At 34.7% G+C, this 17,229-nt stretch overlaps 1 protein-coding gene across 1 annotated transcript in view; it reads left to right on the top strand.

The window, feature by feature from the left end:
* The window catches only part of LOC107758305 (mitogen-activated protein kinase kinase kinase 3-like), an 83,105-nt gene that overhangs the window by 60,416 nt on the left and 5,460 nt on the right, over positions 1-17,229 (top strand). Inside the window, exons 9-15 of the mRNA XM_016576020.1 lie at positions 539-672; positions 1,426-1,499; positions 6,950-7,011; positions 10,441-10,512; positions 11,999-12,163; positions 14,014-14,162; positions 14,249-14,380. Coding sequence (XP_016431506.1) covers positions 539-672; positions 1,426-1,499; positions 6,950-7,011; positions 10,441-10,512; positions 11,999-12,163; positions 14,014-14,162; positions 14,249-14,380 — 788 coding nt within the window. The remainder of the gene's footprint in view (positions 1-538; positions 673-1,425; positions 1,500-6,949; positions 7,012-10,440; positions 10,513-11,998; positions 12,164-14,013; positions 14,163-14,248; positions 14,381-17,229) is intronic.

Below are 17,229 nucleotides of genomic sequence, written 5' to 3'. Positions count from 1 at the left end.
TATATATATATATATACTGTACATAACATTTTAAATAATACACTTTAGTGTGTTAGTTTTAGTGTGCATTTGTAGGCATTACAAGTATTTTATAGTGTTAAAGAATAAAAATGAATTTACAGGTAAAAGAAAATGTAAGTGGATATACAAATTAGAAAGAAATGAGAACAATAGTCCCTTCACGCTTTCTTCCCCATCCTTTCCTATCACATTCTCTTTTAATTGTTATTGCCTTTTTTTTCATTAAACTCCTCTCTCTGTATTCATCCTCCATTAGTGCTGTCCAACCCTCCTTTTGTTCATTTCTCTCCATCATCTCTGTTTTGCCTCTTCCTCTCACATTCTGCTCACACGTACCTGTCAGTCACACCACGCTTCCATCCCAGTCATTATTCATTTCAATCTGCTCGACTTTTTGTTTCTGGCATCCTGCACTCTGTTATTAGTTGCTGTGGAAGTATTACTATTCCAGACTTTTTTTTGTTGTTGCATGAGACTGCGTGATGTGTCATGCTAACCTCACTCCGTCTGTCTGCAGGATCTCTGAACACGGGCCGCTCCTCACCCCCTCCGGGCAGCGTACCAGAAGAACAACAGCAGATCGCTCGGCAGGGGTCCTACACCAGCATCCACAGTGAAGGAGAGTTCATCCCAGAAATGCTCGACTCCAATGTAAGCGTTGGTTTGGAGCTGTAGATTACAGCTGTGATTAAAGTTACATCAAGACCTTTCACAATGTGCTTTCACACATACCACTTCTTTCTAAATAGACACTTTTAACACTTTAAGCAATGATTCACACTTATACACTGCTTTCAGCCCTGGGTTATGATTATTGTTGGCAGTATTATTAACTTAAGTGTTTTGGCAATATTTATGCTATAAACAACCTTAAAATGAACAATATTAACATTCTATACTATCTTGGTGAAGAAAATAGTCACAATATCTAAAACTTAGTAGCAATTAATAGTTTTGGCTTTGGTTTTAATTGTAACCTTTATTATTATAGTTATGTGCAAGTAATAGGGCTCCCTATAATTAATAATATTTATAGAAAATAATAGAGAAAACATATTTATAATGTAATATTTAATTATAAAATTATTATTGAATTTAATAATCGGTTCCTGGGTTAACAAGGTGTAAAAGGTTCAATGAAAAGAAACAATACTTTTTATGATTTTTATGGTCTCTCATGTTCTTTTGCCCTGCACTTTGACTTGTGTAAAGTGTACAAGATGTCACTGTTCTGTGTAACTGTGCACTTTATAACAGTCTGGGGAAAAGGAAGCTTTGACATATTATGGGCATTGGCTCATGGAAAATCTTACGTCAGTCTTGTAGAGGGCTAAGTTTCAGATGCACAAACCATAATGAAAAATGTAATGCAATGAAATGATGTCATTTATTTTTTGTCTGTAGATCATGGAGCCGTTTGGGAGTGCGAATGGGTCACTTTCCAGCAGCTGTCAGTCACTGGACCAAGCACTGGACAGGTGGGCCAAACACCTTTTTATGAACTCATGTGTATTAGGGATGTACATGACTACATTTTTAAGAGGACCAGCCTACTAATTGGGGTTTAAGGAAGTCTGATATTTACATTTAGCAGATGCTTTTATCCAAAGAGACTTACAACTGAGTAGACATCACAAGCAATTTATCATACAAAATCCAGCAATACTTGCAGTACTGCAATGGCTCGTTTCAAAAACAGTTAGATGGTGCACAGCAGATTGAAACAGAATTTTTTTTTTTTAGTTGAATTTTTATTAACTTGAAACATCTTAAAACAATGCACAAACTGTCAAATTCATGACATCTGTCTGTGAACGTATAGCTATAGTGGTGGCAGGTTTATTATAATTTTTTTTTATTTTCAATTTAGATTTTATTTTTTGTTTTATTTTATTTTCAATTCATTTTGTTAAACCGTATGTTTATTGTATTTGTATTAAATTTTTTTTGTCTTTTCTTATTTTCATTTTTTTAAAAAGTTTTTAAAAAAAAATTTGACTGCCAGACAATGTTGTTATTGTTAAGTAAAACTATTAAAGATAATTATCCGAATCGTTAGTTGAAATAAAGCTGAAATAAAATAAAAGATGAATATTAAAACCTAAAAAAATAAAATAAAAATTTAAATGTTGCCATGGCAACTAATTGAAATATAATAAGCTGAAATACTAAAATGACTAAAACAGAAAAAATGAAAGCTACATATAAATAAATAAATAAAATAAAGCACATAACAAAATTATTAAAAACCTAAACAAAAAATTAAAATAAACTGAAAACATAAAAATAAAAGTTACTTCAAAATATGAATAAACTGTATAATAGTATATAAATAATACTAAATAATTTTTGCTGCCAAAGTTATTCTGTAAACTGATTTAAATGTCTTTTTTAAATTATGTTATGAAATTTTAATCGTTTAATACATATAAAAAAAAATTATTATTGGGCTTTTTTAAATTTCAGTTTAGTTTATTGGAGTCATGAAAATGTATTTTAGTTTAGTGTTGGTTTTTCCCAGTTGTCTTTATTTTTATTTTTATTTTTATTTTTATTTACATTTTCAGTATTTAGCCACTAAAAATATCAAAACGAATAAAAAATGGCCTCACTAATCGACTAGTTGTTGGGCATTGTTTTAAAAGCAGCAGAACTACAGTCACGTTACTGAAATATGTCGTTTAGTATTGTCACTATTTGTAGTTAGATGATGAAATCAAGCTAAAAATGCCTTATTTATAGTTGTCTTTGCATTTAAATGGAAGAATGTTTTTGGAAGATGGAAGAATGTTTTTTTTAATGTTCAAACAATTACACACTTCACCTTTAATGAGTATATTATAATAATTACGGGTAGGGATATCTGATAAACGTACCAGCTGCCCAGAGAGGAAATGGAATCGGGTCGTCACAAAGGCCAACCACAATAAAATTGTCATTTATTTTTTGTCTGTAGATCATGGAGCCATTTGGGAGTGCGAATGGGTCACTTTCCAGCAGCTGTCAGTCACTGGACCAAGCACTGGACAGGTGGGCCAAACACCTTTTTATGAACTCATGTGTATTAGGGATGTACATGACTACATTTTTAAGAGGACCAGCCTACTAATTGGGGTTTAAGGAAGTCTGATATTTACATTTAGCAGATGCTTTTATCCAAAGAGACTTACAACTGAGTAGACATCACAAGCAATTTATCATACAAAATCCAGCAATACTTGCAGTACTGCAATGGCTCGTTTCAAAAACAGTTAGATGGTGCACAGCAGATTGAAACAGAATTTTTTTTTTTTAGTTGAATTTTTATTAACTTGAAACATCTTAAAACAATGCACAAACTGTCAAATTCATGACATCTGTCTGTGAACGTATAGCTATAGTGGTGGCAGGTTTATTATAATTTTTTTTTATTTTCAATTTAGATTTTATTTTTTGTTTTATTTTATTTTCAATTCATTTTGTTAAACCGTATGTTTATTGTATTTGTATTAAATTTTTTTTGTCTTTTCTTATTTTCATTTTTTTAAAAAGTTTTTAAAAAAAAATTTGACTGCCAGACAATGTTGTTATTGTTAAGTAAAACTATTAAAGATAATTATCCGAATCGTTAGTTGAAATAAAGCTGAAATAAAATAAAAGATGAATATTAAAACCTAAAAAAATAAAATAAAAATTTAAATGTTGCCATGGCAACTAATTGAAATATAATAAGCTGAAATACTAAAATGACTAAAACAGAAAAAATGAAAGCTACATATAAATAAATAAATAAAATAAAGCACATAACAAAATTATTAAAAACCTAAACAAAAAATTAAAATAAACTGAAAACATAAAAATAAAAGTTACTTCAAAATATGAATAAACTGTATAATAGTATATAAATAATACTAAATAATTTTTGCTGCCAAAGTTATTCTGTAAACTGATTTAAATGTCTTTTTTAAATTATGTTATGAAATTTTAATCGTTTAATACATATAAAAAAAAATTATTATTGGGCTTTTTTAAATTTCAGTTTAGTTTATTGGAGTCATGAAAATGTATTTTAGTTTAGTGTTGGTTTTTCCCAGTTGTCTTTATTTTTATTTTTATTTTTATTTTTATTTACATTTTCAGTATTTAGCCACTAAAAATATCAAAACGAATAAAAAATGGCCTCACTAATCGACTAGTTGTTGGGCATTGTTTTAAAAGCAGCAGAACTACAGTCACGTTACTGAAATATGTCGTTTAGTATTGTCACTATTTGTAGTTAGATGATGAAATCAAGCTAAAAATGCCTTATTTATAGTTGTCTTTGCATTTAAATGGAAGAATGTTTTTGGAAGATGGAAGAATGTTTTTTTTAATGTTCAAACAATTACACACTTCACCTTTAATGAGTATATTATAATAATTACGGGTAGGGATATCTGATAAACGTACCAGCTGCCCAGAGAGGAAATGGAATCGGGTCGTCACAAAGGCCAACCAGGAAGTCCTTGATGTCACCATGGCGGCAGTTTGCTTATCTAGACGCCTGGATTCCAGTGCTATCGCTCTCCGCCTCTGCTCTGTTCAGAGAGAGTGAACGAATGAGAATGAAAGAGAGAATGATGGAGAGAGAGTGGGTTGATCTCACCAATCTATTCTGCTTTCTGTTGCCTGTGTGCTATTGTTATAAAAAGAGTCAGTCAATAATGCAGTGTGAAAAAAAACACAGGGGAAAGAGAGAGTGAGAATGAAAGACAGGAAAGTGAGAAAGAGAGCGAGAGAGGGAAAGAGAAGGGAAAACCATGCTACCTGCACAAGCCTTATCTGGCTTTTAGCCCTCAGAACAATGGCAGGAAACAAGTGCATGGAGATTTTTCCCCTCATACGGGTGTGTGTGTGCCCACTATCCGGGGTCTCGTCGATTCCCCCGCTCAGTACTGACGTCACCGTCAGACAGGGATAACAGGGTCGGGGCAATAACAATCACTTTATGTCTCTCTGCGCATTAACTCATGACTTTTTTGGTATTGCCGTTGCCTGTAAGAGTTCCAAAAATAGTTTTTTTTTTTTGTAAACGGCTCCTGTAAGGTGAATTGAAACTGGGCTGTTTGCATCTTAAAGTCAACATTATAATCGTTCCTAATTACTTTTATAATAAAACTAATTTATCCTGGTGGTTTCTCTGTGAACGTGAGATGGTCTTATTTCCTGATATTTAATAAAAATAATAAATTATAATAAAAAGTTGCTCCACCTCTTAAATGACTTTATATTTCAGCTGACATCATCAAGTCCTCTTATTAGACCCGCCCCTTTAAAAGGATAAAATCAAGTCCTGCTCGTCATTTCTTTCTTGTTGATTATCCTGTTTCACACCGAAATACATATTATTCAAATGAAAAGGGTTGGGATTTGCTGATATATGTCGACTCTAAGCACACATCTTGATTGGGCATCTTGATTGGCAGAGGCAATCCAAGATCAGTGTTATTTCATTCTCATGTGCTAGAGCCTACTAGCTACAGCTCACATTGATTTAAAAAAAAAAAAAAAAAACCTTTGCTGTCTAACTACCCACAGCTGAGTGAGTGATGGCAGATTGGATTTAGGCCATGTTCACACGTACACTCGTATTTTTTTATAAACTTTTTTGTTCCTTAGAGTTTTTCCTCCTCCCGTTTTTAAAAAATTTCCGTCCACATGAAAACGCAAAAGCATGCTATGAAGCACTGTCAAGAGCATGCCAAGCCAACAGGTGGCGATATAATCTCAATTGTAAAGCCATGTTGGCCAATCAGAAGCCTGAAAAAGTTTCCAGTAGGCGGAGATAACAGGTCATGCTCCGACGTCACAAGCCAAAATCTCCGGTTTCACTGCAACCGGAGTTTTGAAAATCTTCACCCTGGCAGGAGTTTTCAAAAATGTTTGGTTTCATTGACCTGGTGCTGCGTTTGCGTGTGGACGAACGGCCAAACCGCATAGAAAAAGCTGTGGTTTTGAAAATACCTGCGTTCGTGTGGACTTTGTTTGCCTGGAAAATATGATTCATCTGTTTCTGAATCTGTTTTCTGCATAACCAGCTGAGGCATTACTGAGAACTTGAAAACATAAAAAATGTACTTTTTAAGAAAGGAATTTTTATGCTTAAATGCTATGCTATGCAAATGCAATTTGATTAAATGAAATATTAAGTGAAATGACATTAAAAAAAGAAATTTGTGAGAGCAGATATACAAGCATATAAAATTTAAATTATGATTAACTTCAGCCTGCAAATATGCGAAACTGATCATTTTTTCACGATTCTTTTAATGAATGGAAAGTTCAAAAGAACAGGATTTATTTGAAATAGATTTTTTTTGTAACATTAGAAATGTCTTTACTCTCACTTTTGATCAACTGAATGCAGAATAAATTTATTAAAAAAATTATAAAATCTTACTGACACCAAACTTTTGAACGATAGCATTTTTAATTCAAAACCAAAACCATGGAGTATATCCTGTTGCTAAAAATGTTATCGCCACCACATAAAAGCAAAAAGGCTTATAAAGTAAAAATGTTAGCATTATTTGTTGCAGATGCCTTTTTTATTTTTTATTTTTTTTTGAGTATTCTAGATGCTGGCCTACATGTCACTTTTTGGGGTCACTGCATTGTACACAATTGACTGATGCTTGACGCTTTTGTTGCACTATTCAGAAATGTACAAAACTCTGATGAATGGTCAGACGTTACTATCTCGGGTCAGGTATCAGGTAAAGAAAATCTCAAGTCTCCATCCTCAATGTAACGACAGGTGGCAGGCGGTCACATTGGCACGTCGGGGACTATGCAGTGCAGGAATGTAGGCCAGGCAGACGGTGCGGCCCAACCTCAACACTGCACACAAGGGAGTAACAAGCAAAAATAACCCATCATCTCTCCTTCTTCTCTCCTTGTGTTTCCACAGCCCGCCATTCTCCCAGAACAACCGGGACAACAATTACATGAACCTCAACTATGAATACAAAGGTGAGGCTGACATGTGCAAGTGAATATGGATTTCTGTCAGAGCTGTGGGCTTGTTATATTGGTCTCTGCTCCATTATACAGTTGGTTCTCTATGACAGGGGCAAAGGTGCTTCCTTTGAGCTGTTGACTGTGGTCACTCTGTGTTGCTAATGGGGCGTCACGTCAAATCAAGACTGTACATTTGCAATCCTGTTGAATGTGGCTGTGATTGTACCTCTGTCCCCAAACATAGTGAACTGCTTTGATGTTTACTGCCTAGATAGGCAGCTGTCTTCCAAGGGAGCATCATTGGTAACTGATTTGGTGCCCTGTACAGAACCTCGTTTTTTAAGCACATGGGAGATTTGAGTTAAAATTGATTTCTGTCATTGCTTTCCATGTGAAATGTGTTATAATTAAAGAATTTAGTGTATTTTAATTTGATTTATTTGTATTAATATCTTATGTGTTTAAATATATTTATAATAGTATTTTATACTTATGATTATAGCATTTTAATTAGATTTATATTTATTATTGTATTTTTTTCTTTTTTTTCTTTATTAAATAGATAGATATATTTATATTTTTTAATTATAAAACATTTTACTGCATCCCACTTTTTTGTTGATTGATTGATTTATTTATTTTGCACAGCTCATCATAGTGCATTCTTCCTCGCGAAGGATTACACTTTTTTTGGAATCTTTTTTTTTTTAAATATAAGGTTGTTTTCAAAGACTATATCTTAAAGTTATAGTTACTATATCTTATCATTTTTTATATTATTATTCATTGGCAATTTTTTTGAGCATTAACCGAGCAAAATTTAATTAGAAAAAATGTGTGTATGTATGTGTATGTGTATATATATAGGAGCTGTGTTTTTGTTGTGTCTCGCGGGTTTCACAATAATGGACATGGAAAGTCGATGTATATGTAAAGCTATTGAAAGAACGGAAAGGAGGACTAAGAATCTCCAACGACAACTGGCAGTGCTACATTTGCTACAAGTGCCTGCACTTCAGCGTCCGTCCATCTATCGCTGTTCTCCATACTTGCGAAATAAGTTGATACAATGTTTACAGTCTGTTTACACAGCGTTTTAAATCATGGTGGGTGAGGGCATTTTCATACGCGTTTGGCCAATCAATGTCTACTTACGTCACGATTAGTACCAGTTGTGCTGGTTAGACCCTGCTCCGGAGTAGGAGCTAATTTGGTTCTCGAAAAAGGCAGTCCGGTACTAAAACCGCACCCAGTTCCGGCGGTGCGAAAACGCCAAAAAGTGGGTAGTTCCACAATTAGTTCTGGTACTATGAAAAGGTTCCCGCGGTGCGAAAGGCCCTAATGTTTCTAAAAAAAAAAAAATTCTTTTGCATTTATGCTGCATTTATTTGATCAAAAATACAGTGAAAATAGTAATATTGTAAAATATTATTACAATGTAAAATATTTGTTTTCATTACATTTATCTTGGTTTAAGGATATTTAGATATTTATACTGGAAAATAAGACAAAATATTAAAAGTCTGCCTTCGTAGGCAGTTCACTAGGTTCACTATAGACCTGGATCGATGGGGAGAGAATGAGATTTTCTCTATCCTTTTTCCCTTTCATTCCTTTTTTTCTGCTGTGCTGAGAGATTGAAAGTTACTGGAGTGGTTAAACAAGGAGATTTTCTCTCATGTCCTTCCCTGGTTAGTATTCTCTGTCTCTCCTTTGCTCTGTCACTCTCGCTCTCTCCAGCTCTCATGCTCATGCCCAGCTCTCTCTCTGTTGTTTTTCCTCTTGAGTGGCAATCAAATAGAGCAGGCCTGCCTGATAATGAGACACACACACATGCACAAAAACACTTTTCACGGAAACTTTCCCTTTTACGCACAAACCGTTTATATCCCAGTCTGCTAGAGAATAAAAAGAGCTCTATGATATTGACAACGTGTGTGTCTTCCCATTGAAGGCCAAGCACACTCATACATGCATTCAGATCCCCAACACTGAGGATTTCTCCACAGAGAGCAGGCCATTCTTTCCCCCTCTGGTCTTGTGAATAGATTTTTCCTCTCTGCGCTCTGCTTCTAAACAGAGCAAATCACTGGGTCTCCCTGGGAGACGGGCTGCAAACAGCACTTGGGGAGGCAGTCGACTTGCTCAACAGCTGCTTTCAATTGCATGCGGCATCAGAACGCAGCACTCATGTTTTAAGCAAGCAGCCCTCTGAGCTAGTCAGGGTTGCCTGCTTGTTTTTACACACAGCCACTTACTCTGTCCTGCTCATTCTTTCCTGTCCTGATCTTTGTGTCTCTCACTTTTGTTCTTTCATTCTAATCTTTTTCTCAGTCTCTTTATGCAGAGGACAAATGGCTGAATCACAGTGCCCACATTATATTATTTGAGGAACATTGTTTGTGTGTGTGTGTGACATTATTTTCATGACAGTTAAGAAATTTGTGTCAATTTTTTTTACGGTTTAAAATATTACAAGAAAGAATGCATTATTATTATTACTTGTAATGAATTTACTCAAAACAAACCCTCCAGCATGACACCATATCACAATGCTTATGTTTGCTGCATGTCTCAAAATAATTTTGCAAAATAATTTTTAATTACAATTAAACACATTTTTTTGGCAGTTTCTATTTAATGTTATGGGGGAAAACTACTGTAATACATAAATGCCATACATAATGTAATACATAAATCATCCTCTGGGCAGATTTTTTTTATTAGTACTAAAAAATGTATGGAAAGGAAAAATTGAAATCGCATCATATGACCCCTTTAAATTGCAGTAGGTTAGGAATTGCTTTTTTATATATCTGTGTGTATATTTGTATATATGAGTGTTAGTAATCTATTAGTAACGCAAAAAAAAATCTCTTTTATTACTGAAATTATATATTACAGTGAAATCTATGAAATATACCTTGGAAATTTCTTATGGTTTTTTTTTTTTTAGATTCATCCAAATGTATTATTTTACGTATTTAATTACGATTTTGCCTTACAGTAATGCGAATTAGATTTTTGCATTAAAATAGACTATTAAGAATCGGACATTTCCTTAGTTTTTGTGAGATTCAGCCAAATTGTATAATTTTCATGTAAGCTCAGTCTCAGTTCTCTGCTCTGCAGTGCAGTAGACAGCTCAGTTGTTTATAATGAGAGTGTTCAAGTTTTGTCGCTTTGAATAAATGAAGTGCCCAGTGGTAAAGAGCTCTTCACAACAGCGGGCCCTGCTTATCTGATTTCATGAGGTTTCCCTCAGTTTATTCAGTGACTGCACGTATAGCGTCACGTATCTTAATATCAAATACTCTAAATATACTCAGTTTCATTATCAGTATTTGCTTTTTGTGAATGAAGATAAAATGCTTGTTTGTAAACCATTGCTCATGTCAAGCATGCATCTGATCGGTCTGTATGTAACTGCTCCATCTGCAGGGCGTCAAGGGAAACACGGGACCTTCCCACGCCAGTTCCACATGTCCAGACGCAGTAAAGACTACGGTGACGGTAAGCTGCGCTTTACCAAAACAATGTATGTGTAACTGTGCTATTTATAAATAAGAAAACAGTAACTGTATGTCATTAATTATTCTGAAATGATTTATGAACTTACAATTTTTTTTAAATTTGAGACTTAACTGAGAGCTTAAATGTAAATCAAGTTGAATAAATAACCAAAGTTCATGATGCTGAAAAGAGTTGCAATCTATTGTTATTATTGTTTTGTCTATTATTTTTAAATAAATCATTGAATCTAATAAATAAATAAATAATATATTTAGTTATTTATTGTTATTATTTATTATAATTTGGTATATTTCCCTCCAAAATCATTTCTGAAAATGCAATGAAAGTTTGTTCTTTCTGTCTGGGCTTGGTGAATTTGTTCTAAACAAATGGTATGACATATGTTTTGTTTCTCTTTCATAATTACACGATTATGTTTTCACAAAGTAACAATGCAAGTCTGCATGAAAACTGGTGTTAAGAGCAAAAACTGGAATTCAGTCTGGAATTTGAAGCCTCTCCTCAATTCTCAGAGCGCCTAATTAGTAAATTAATACTTTGGTTAATATTTAGTGGATGTTTTCTTATCCAAAGCAAGTCACAATTCGCTAATTGCATGCACCGTCCCTCTGGATCGTGTTAGCGTGAAGGGCATTGCTCAGTGGCATAGAACAGGACTGTGTTCTTGCTGATTCTCCTACTTGGAATCAAACATTCGTTTGCAGCCCAGATCCATAAATTGTTATACTGCCATGACCAAAAAAAAACAAAAAAACATTTTCATTCATGCTGACGAGAATAGAAGACTAGTTTTGCTGAGTTGATGCTGTTATACTGGTGCTGATATTTTCACCAGGGATATTACATATTCCCTACATTACATGCAGTGCTGGAGGCAGATAAAGCTGTGGAGGCCAGCATGATTTGAGTTTCCCCAAATCTCAAGTGTATTAAAGACCTAGTGTATGTGTGTTTTATTTGTGTTTCCCCTGATGAGGCACACTGACTGTTGCAAAACTGTACTGAGAGGAGCTTCCTGCCTTGTGGAAAGGTTGATGAAGGAAGTGAGAGACAAAGGAAAAGAAGAGCGTGAGAGAGAGAGAATTAGGGAAAGGGAGGAAGATGTTTGGACATGTTGATTGCATGTGCCTTAAAGCATGAAGAGATTCAGAACATCTGAATTGTGCAAATATTTACTCAGTTTATAGGGAATGTTATGTACTGTATGCATTTGGTAGACGCTTTTACTAAAGCAGATTTGAGTGTTTTTAAGGTAATAATGTATCATGTGTGTTCCCTGGGAGTCAAACCTATGACCTTGATGTCGTTAGCGTGATTCTATAGGAATTTGAAAACCAACCTTGAAATTAAATTAAACTTAGATATAACTTTTTAATACAACTTTTATAAACTCAGTATACAGTAATTGAAAAAGGTGTATTTGTATTTTGTATCATGTGTGTCTAAAATATATATTTGTATCCAGGTCGAAGGACCTTCCCTCGAAGCTTTATGCCTCAAGAGAACATGTTTCAGCTGGTCCCGTCCAGCCGTACACGTAGCTATAATGGAGAAAGCACCTTGCTGTACAGTGGAGATCTGCACTCCATCAGCTGGACTGAGAAAAACAGCCAACGCAACACTCCGAAATGTAAGAGCGCATACATGCATACACATGAGGACACTTATGCAGACCATTAGAAAAGAAAACCACATAAAGCACATTTGCACACTTGCCTTCAGAGCAGAAGTGTATGGTTGTAGCGTAACCTTTACGAATATTCTCTCAATGCACAAATAGGGCTGCACTGCTTTCTATGTACCATCTGTTGCAGCTGAATCTGTAGCACCACAGCAAAATAAATCATATTTACCCTGAGTTGTCAGTGCGAGTTTGATTCTTAAATTTAATGTAGTATGATAAAAAAAACTGTAGCACACAATAATGACAAAAACTTCTTTTTAATGAGTTGTCTTTGCGGGCTGCATGCAAAAAAATAACATGATCAGTATAATCCAATTCACAAGGAAGTTCTTTTGAACCAGTTCTTTTTCATAAATCAAATCAACACCACCACTGTAATCTGATTTACAAGTAAATGACTCTTATGAACTGTTGTCTTTAGAGAATCAGAAGCATACAGCTTAACCAGTGTATTCCAATTCACAAGCAAATGACTCTTATGAACCGTTTATTTTAAGGAACCAAAAGCATACAGCGAGACTAGTGTAGTCCGTTTGCGGAAACAAATTACTCTTATGAGCCGGTTCATTTCATGACTACAGTAGTCAACATTTGAAGTGGATCAGAAAAGTTCATCAAAGTTGTCCTAAGACAAGAACAGTATTGATTTGGTTTTAGGATAACTTTGATGAAAGGTTTTGATCCACTTCAAATGTTGACTACTATAGATCTAAAGGATTTTGATTTCCATTTGAGTTAACGGTTTGAATCAGTCTAAAACACTTTCCTGTATAATATACAGCATTAGCGACAAGAAATTTGCTGAATTTAAGAATTCGAGAGCGAAATGGACATTATAATTGAAGCATATTTAAATAAATTGGAATCTTTTAAATTAAAATTTAATCAAATCAGAGAATCTGTTACTAATCTCTTTCAGTTAGCTTTAATCATAGAGATAGAAACTATAATTATATACACATTGTTATTGTTCGATTTTGTTCATACGTCCCGCCTCTATTAGAGATGATGAATAAACCCGGCTCTGCATGGTTTGTGCTGTGTTCTTGTGTGTTTGAGCTCTGCAGTCTGCAAACAGGTTCTTTAATCAGCTCCATTTCCTCTGAGGAATCCAGGATGGGCGCCTGAATTTGACTTATGAACATGGATACTCTGCCTGCGGGTTCTTTCCCCCCAATGCCTCCATAAACTATTCAGATAGCTTCATGTTAAATATCATTATAGGAACACTTAGCTGATTAAAATGATCGTAAATGCTGACGCAAATGTGTCCTGCATAGAATAAGTGGGAAATGAGTCTGAGAGATGCGTAAATCTTGTCTGGTGAGTGGTATTTCTCAGACTTGGGTGTAGTTTAACTGCATCCAGATTTAAAGTTAATCTATCTATGATTAGATCCATACAGTATGTTTATAGAACAATAGCAGAAATATTGAATGCAGGCATTATTATGTGTGTGGAAAGAGCCAGATTCAGATATTGCCAAACTCAAGACGTTGTATTAGCATGTTAGAAAAAAAAATCACACGACACGGCCTTGATTTAAAGAAGTAATATTCAGGTGTTTAATATTTTGTTCTGAATAACTTGCAGCGACTGCCAATAGTTCACTGTCTGCCTCTCTGTTCATTTAAATCCTAGTTTATTTCCTGAGAGGGGAACAGTTGCAAATAAATCTGAAAGTGTAAATCTGTATAGCATCCAGTTGTAAATACAGTTGCGGTTTGACTCGGAGTCGTCAGCGAGTCTGCGGTTTGCTGGTGAGGTTAACGTGGTTTGTTTCTTATTACCCTCAGCCCCAAGGGCTCCTGTAAACTGGCGTCAGGGGAAGCTGCTCGGTCGGGGAGCATTCGGCGAGGTCTTCCTTTGCTACGATGTTGACACGGGACGCGAGCTGGCAGCCAAGCAGGTGCCCTTTGACCCTGACTCTCAGGAGACCAGCAAGGTAAATATGAAGTGAATTCAAATGGTGACAGTATTTATGCACTGTAGAGATGCTCTGCTCACTTTTCTCTTTGTCTCTCTCTGCAGGAAGTCAATGCACTGGAGTGTGAGATTCAGCTCTTAAAGAATCTGCGTCACAACCGTATAGTTCAGTACTACGGCTGCTTGCGTGATCCGGTGCAGAAAAAGCTGTCCATCTTTGTGGAATTCATGCCCGGGGTGTGTATACAGTTATGTTTGTGTTTGCACTGTGTTGATGCAGCTCATTGGAGGGATTTGGAGATGTTTACTTTTAGAAGGATTCAGCCCCTCAGTGTCTATTATCTATTTTGTTATATTAAGTATTTTGTTTGTGTAAGTTAAAGTAGAATTCATGCATACTGTGGAAGTCTTTGGTTAAATTCACCAAACAACCACTTTTGCGTGGACTATTCTAGTACAAAAACATGCATCTTATTCACTGTCCATCAACAATCCAGTTTATGAACAAGTGACTCTCATGAACCGGTTCATTTTAGTGAATCAAAACAAATTGCTTGTCCAATGTAGCCCAATTCGCGAACAAATGACTCTTATAAACTGGTTCTTTTTAGTGAATCAAAACATACAGCATGACCAGAGTAGCCTGATTCACAAACAAAAGACTTGTATGAAACAGATGCTTTTAGTGAATCAAAACATACAGCACATCCGGTGACCCATAATTCAAGAACAAATGACTTGTATAAACCGGTTCATTTTGGTGAATCAAAACATACAGCATGAACAGTGTGGCCTGATTTAAACACACATCCGGTGACCCCTAATTCAAAAACAAATGACTCTTAGGAACCAGTTCCTTTTAGTGAATCAAAACATACAGCAAGACAAGTGTATTTTGATTAATGAAAAATTGATTCTTATGAACCAGTTCCTTTTAAAGAGTCAGTACATACAGCAAGATTGGTGTATCCTAATTAATTAATAAATGACTCTTAGCAACCGGTTCTTTTTAGTAAATCAAAATATACAGCACAGATAGTGCATCCTGATTCACAGACAAATGACTCTTATGAACTGGTTCTTCTTAGTGAATCAAAACATACAGTGTGACCCTTTTACCCTGATTCTTGAGACATCTCTTATGAGCTAATTCTTGTAATGAAAAGTTAAGTTACCGTTTGAATCAATTTGAAACACTTCTATATATCATTTACAGTATTACTACATTTTTTCTTTCATATGTAAGCAAAATCAACAAATTAATCCATATCAAATCGAATTGAAATTGGAATCTAAACAAAACAAGAGCTGGTGAATCAGAATCAAATAGAATCAGGAAATGTGTATGTGTACCCTGCCTTATTTACTTTAGCGAATCAGGTGCTAAAAAACATAGATAGCATATGTGGAAAAAAATAAAAACAACTGTCACTGGGCACATTCTCAGTGTCTCTTTGTGTTTTAAGAAAATGACATTGTTAAACTTAATGAGTCTACGCTTTCCAAATAATAAGCAAACCCACTCTAAAATGTCTCTGGCTCGCGAACATATCCACAGTGTTCTTTGTCAGCACAACCGCACGGCTTTACGAGTTCATTTTCTCTGCAAATGGGTGTCTTAACGAGCATCAGACGTGGTCTGTCCCATCCGTCAGCTCGATTTTAATATGCACAGACTCGCGGTGTCTTAGTCACATATTGTCTGGTAAAGGGGAATGTTTCACCAAGGTCTTTGGCAGACAGATGCATTGCTGCTCAGAGCCAAAGCCACCAGCCTATGCCCGGCACTGCTGCGTCCTGATAAGAGCAGAGGTGAAGGGAACAGACAAAGAGAGAACGAATTTGAATGAGTAGGATGTGGGATAGGGTTACGTGAGGTGAGAAATGCATTGCGTAATGAGGGATCAGAAGATCGCTAGAGCCTGTAGGAGTGTATTACAATAGGATTACATATGCGGTACACATCGTTTCGTTTTAATAACTTGAAAAGGACATTGTGATACTTCATAATACAAAATAATACTACTTAGAAGGAGCTGTGCAAATGTACTTTTGTTAGGAAGGCATTGTGGTTTCTCCTATTGTAGTTTGCGTCACAGGTGTTTCACGTTGTTGTCCTTGAGGAGACATTGTTTCTTCGGTGAGGGGTGTAAACAGGAAAGCTGAGGAAATATGAACTTTGTTTGTGCCAGTGTTTCAAAGAAACACAGTCACATGTGAGAAATGTTTGGCACTATGATATGTTTTTCCAGAAAGTTAAAAAAAGTTCAGTGTTCTGACGAACTATATACTTCCAGCTCCACTTTTGTAAACACATCTGAGTGTGACTTCCTGACACACTGGTTTACAGCTAAGAATAATTACTCTCTGAAATATATATATAGTGCTGTGAAAAGGTATATCCGCTCTTCCAGATTTCCTTATTTAACTCATATCTACGGTGTAAAAAAACACTTAAAAAAACAGGATAGTATTATTACATAATTGTATTGTTAATATTATTTTATTTATAATGAATGATTAAATATTAAATGTTTTATTTATTAAATATTTTGTAATATAATTAAAAGTAATAAGACATTGGTAACAGTAAGAGCAATAAATGTGTTATTTGAATAGATTTGGTATTTATTAATCTTTTTGAATGTTAGTTAATTTGATATAAAATTAAATTAAAAATATACAGTTGTTTATAGTTAGCTTGAGTCCATTAAATAATATTAACAGATACAACTTTTGATTTTAATAATGTTTTTGTAAATGTTGAAATTAACACATTAAAATTAATACATGTTTTTAAGCATTTTTCATTGTTAATTCATGCTAATTAATGTAATTAGCATATGGAAGTAAAATAATGCCAAATGTATTTGAAATAAAAAAGCATGTTGAATTGCAATAATTGAAAAAATAATGCATTGCATTAACAGTGCTTGCATTTTAATGCATTTTATTTTCCGGGCTTGCATTTTTATGGGCCGAAATTCAACCTGGTTGTATATTTAAGCTGTGAATTTTCATAATTAAATATTAAATAATCCATATTTACCTTTAAGAGTTCACTTCCAAAATATTCAGTCTGTATA

Source organism: Sinocyclocheilus rhinocerous, unplaced genomic scaffold (genome assembly GCF_001515625.1).
Source record: "Sinocyclocheilus rhinocerous isolate Xijiao unplaced genomic scaffold, SAMN03320098_v1.1 scaffold142, whole genome shotgun sequence".
In the NCBI taxonomy this organism is placed as follows: domain Eukaryota; kingdom Metazoa; phylum Chordata; class Actinopteri; order Cypriniformes; family Cyprinidae; genus Sinocyclocheilus; species Sinocyclocheilus rhinocerous.
Note: the sequence above shows the minus strand (reverse complement) of the source record. Positions and strands in the feature narration are given on the sequence as shown.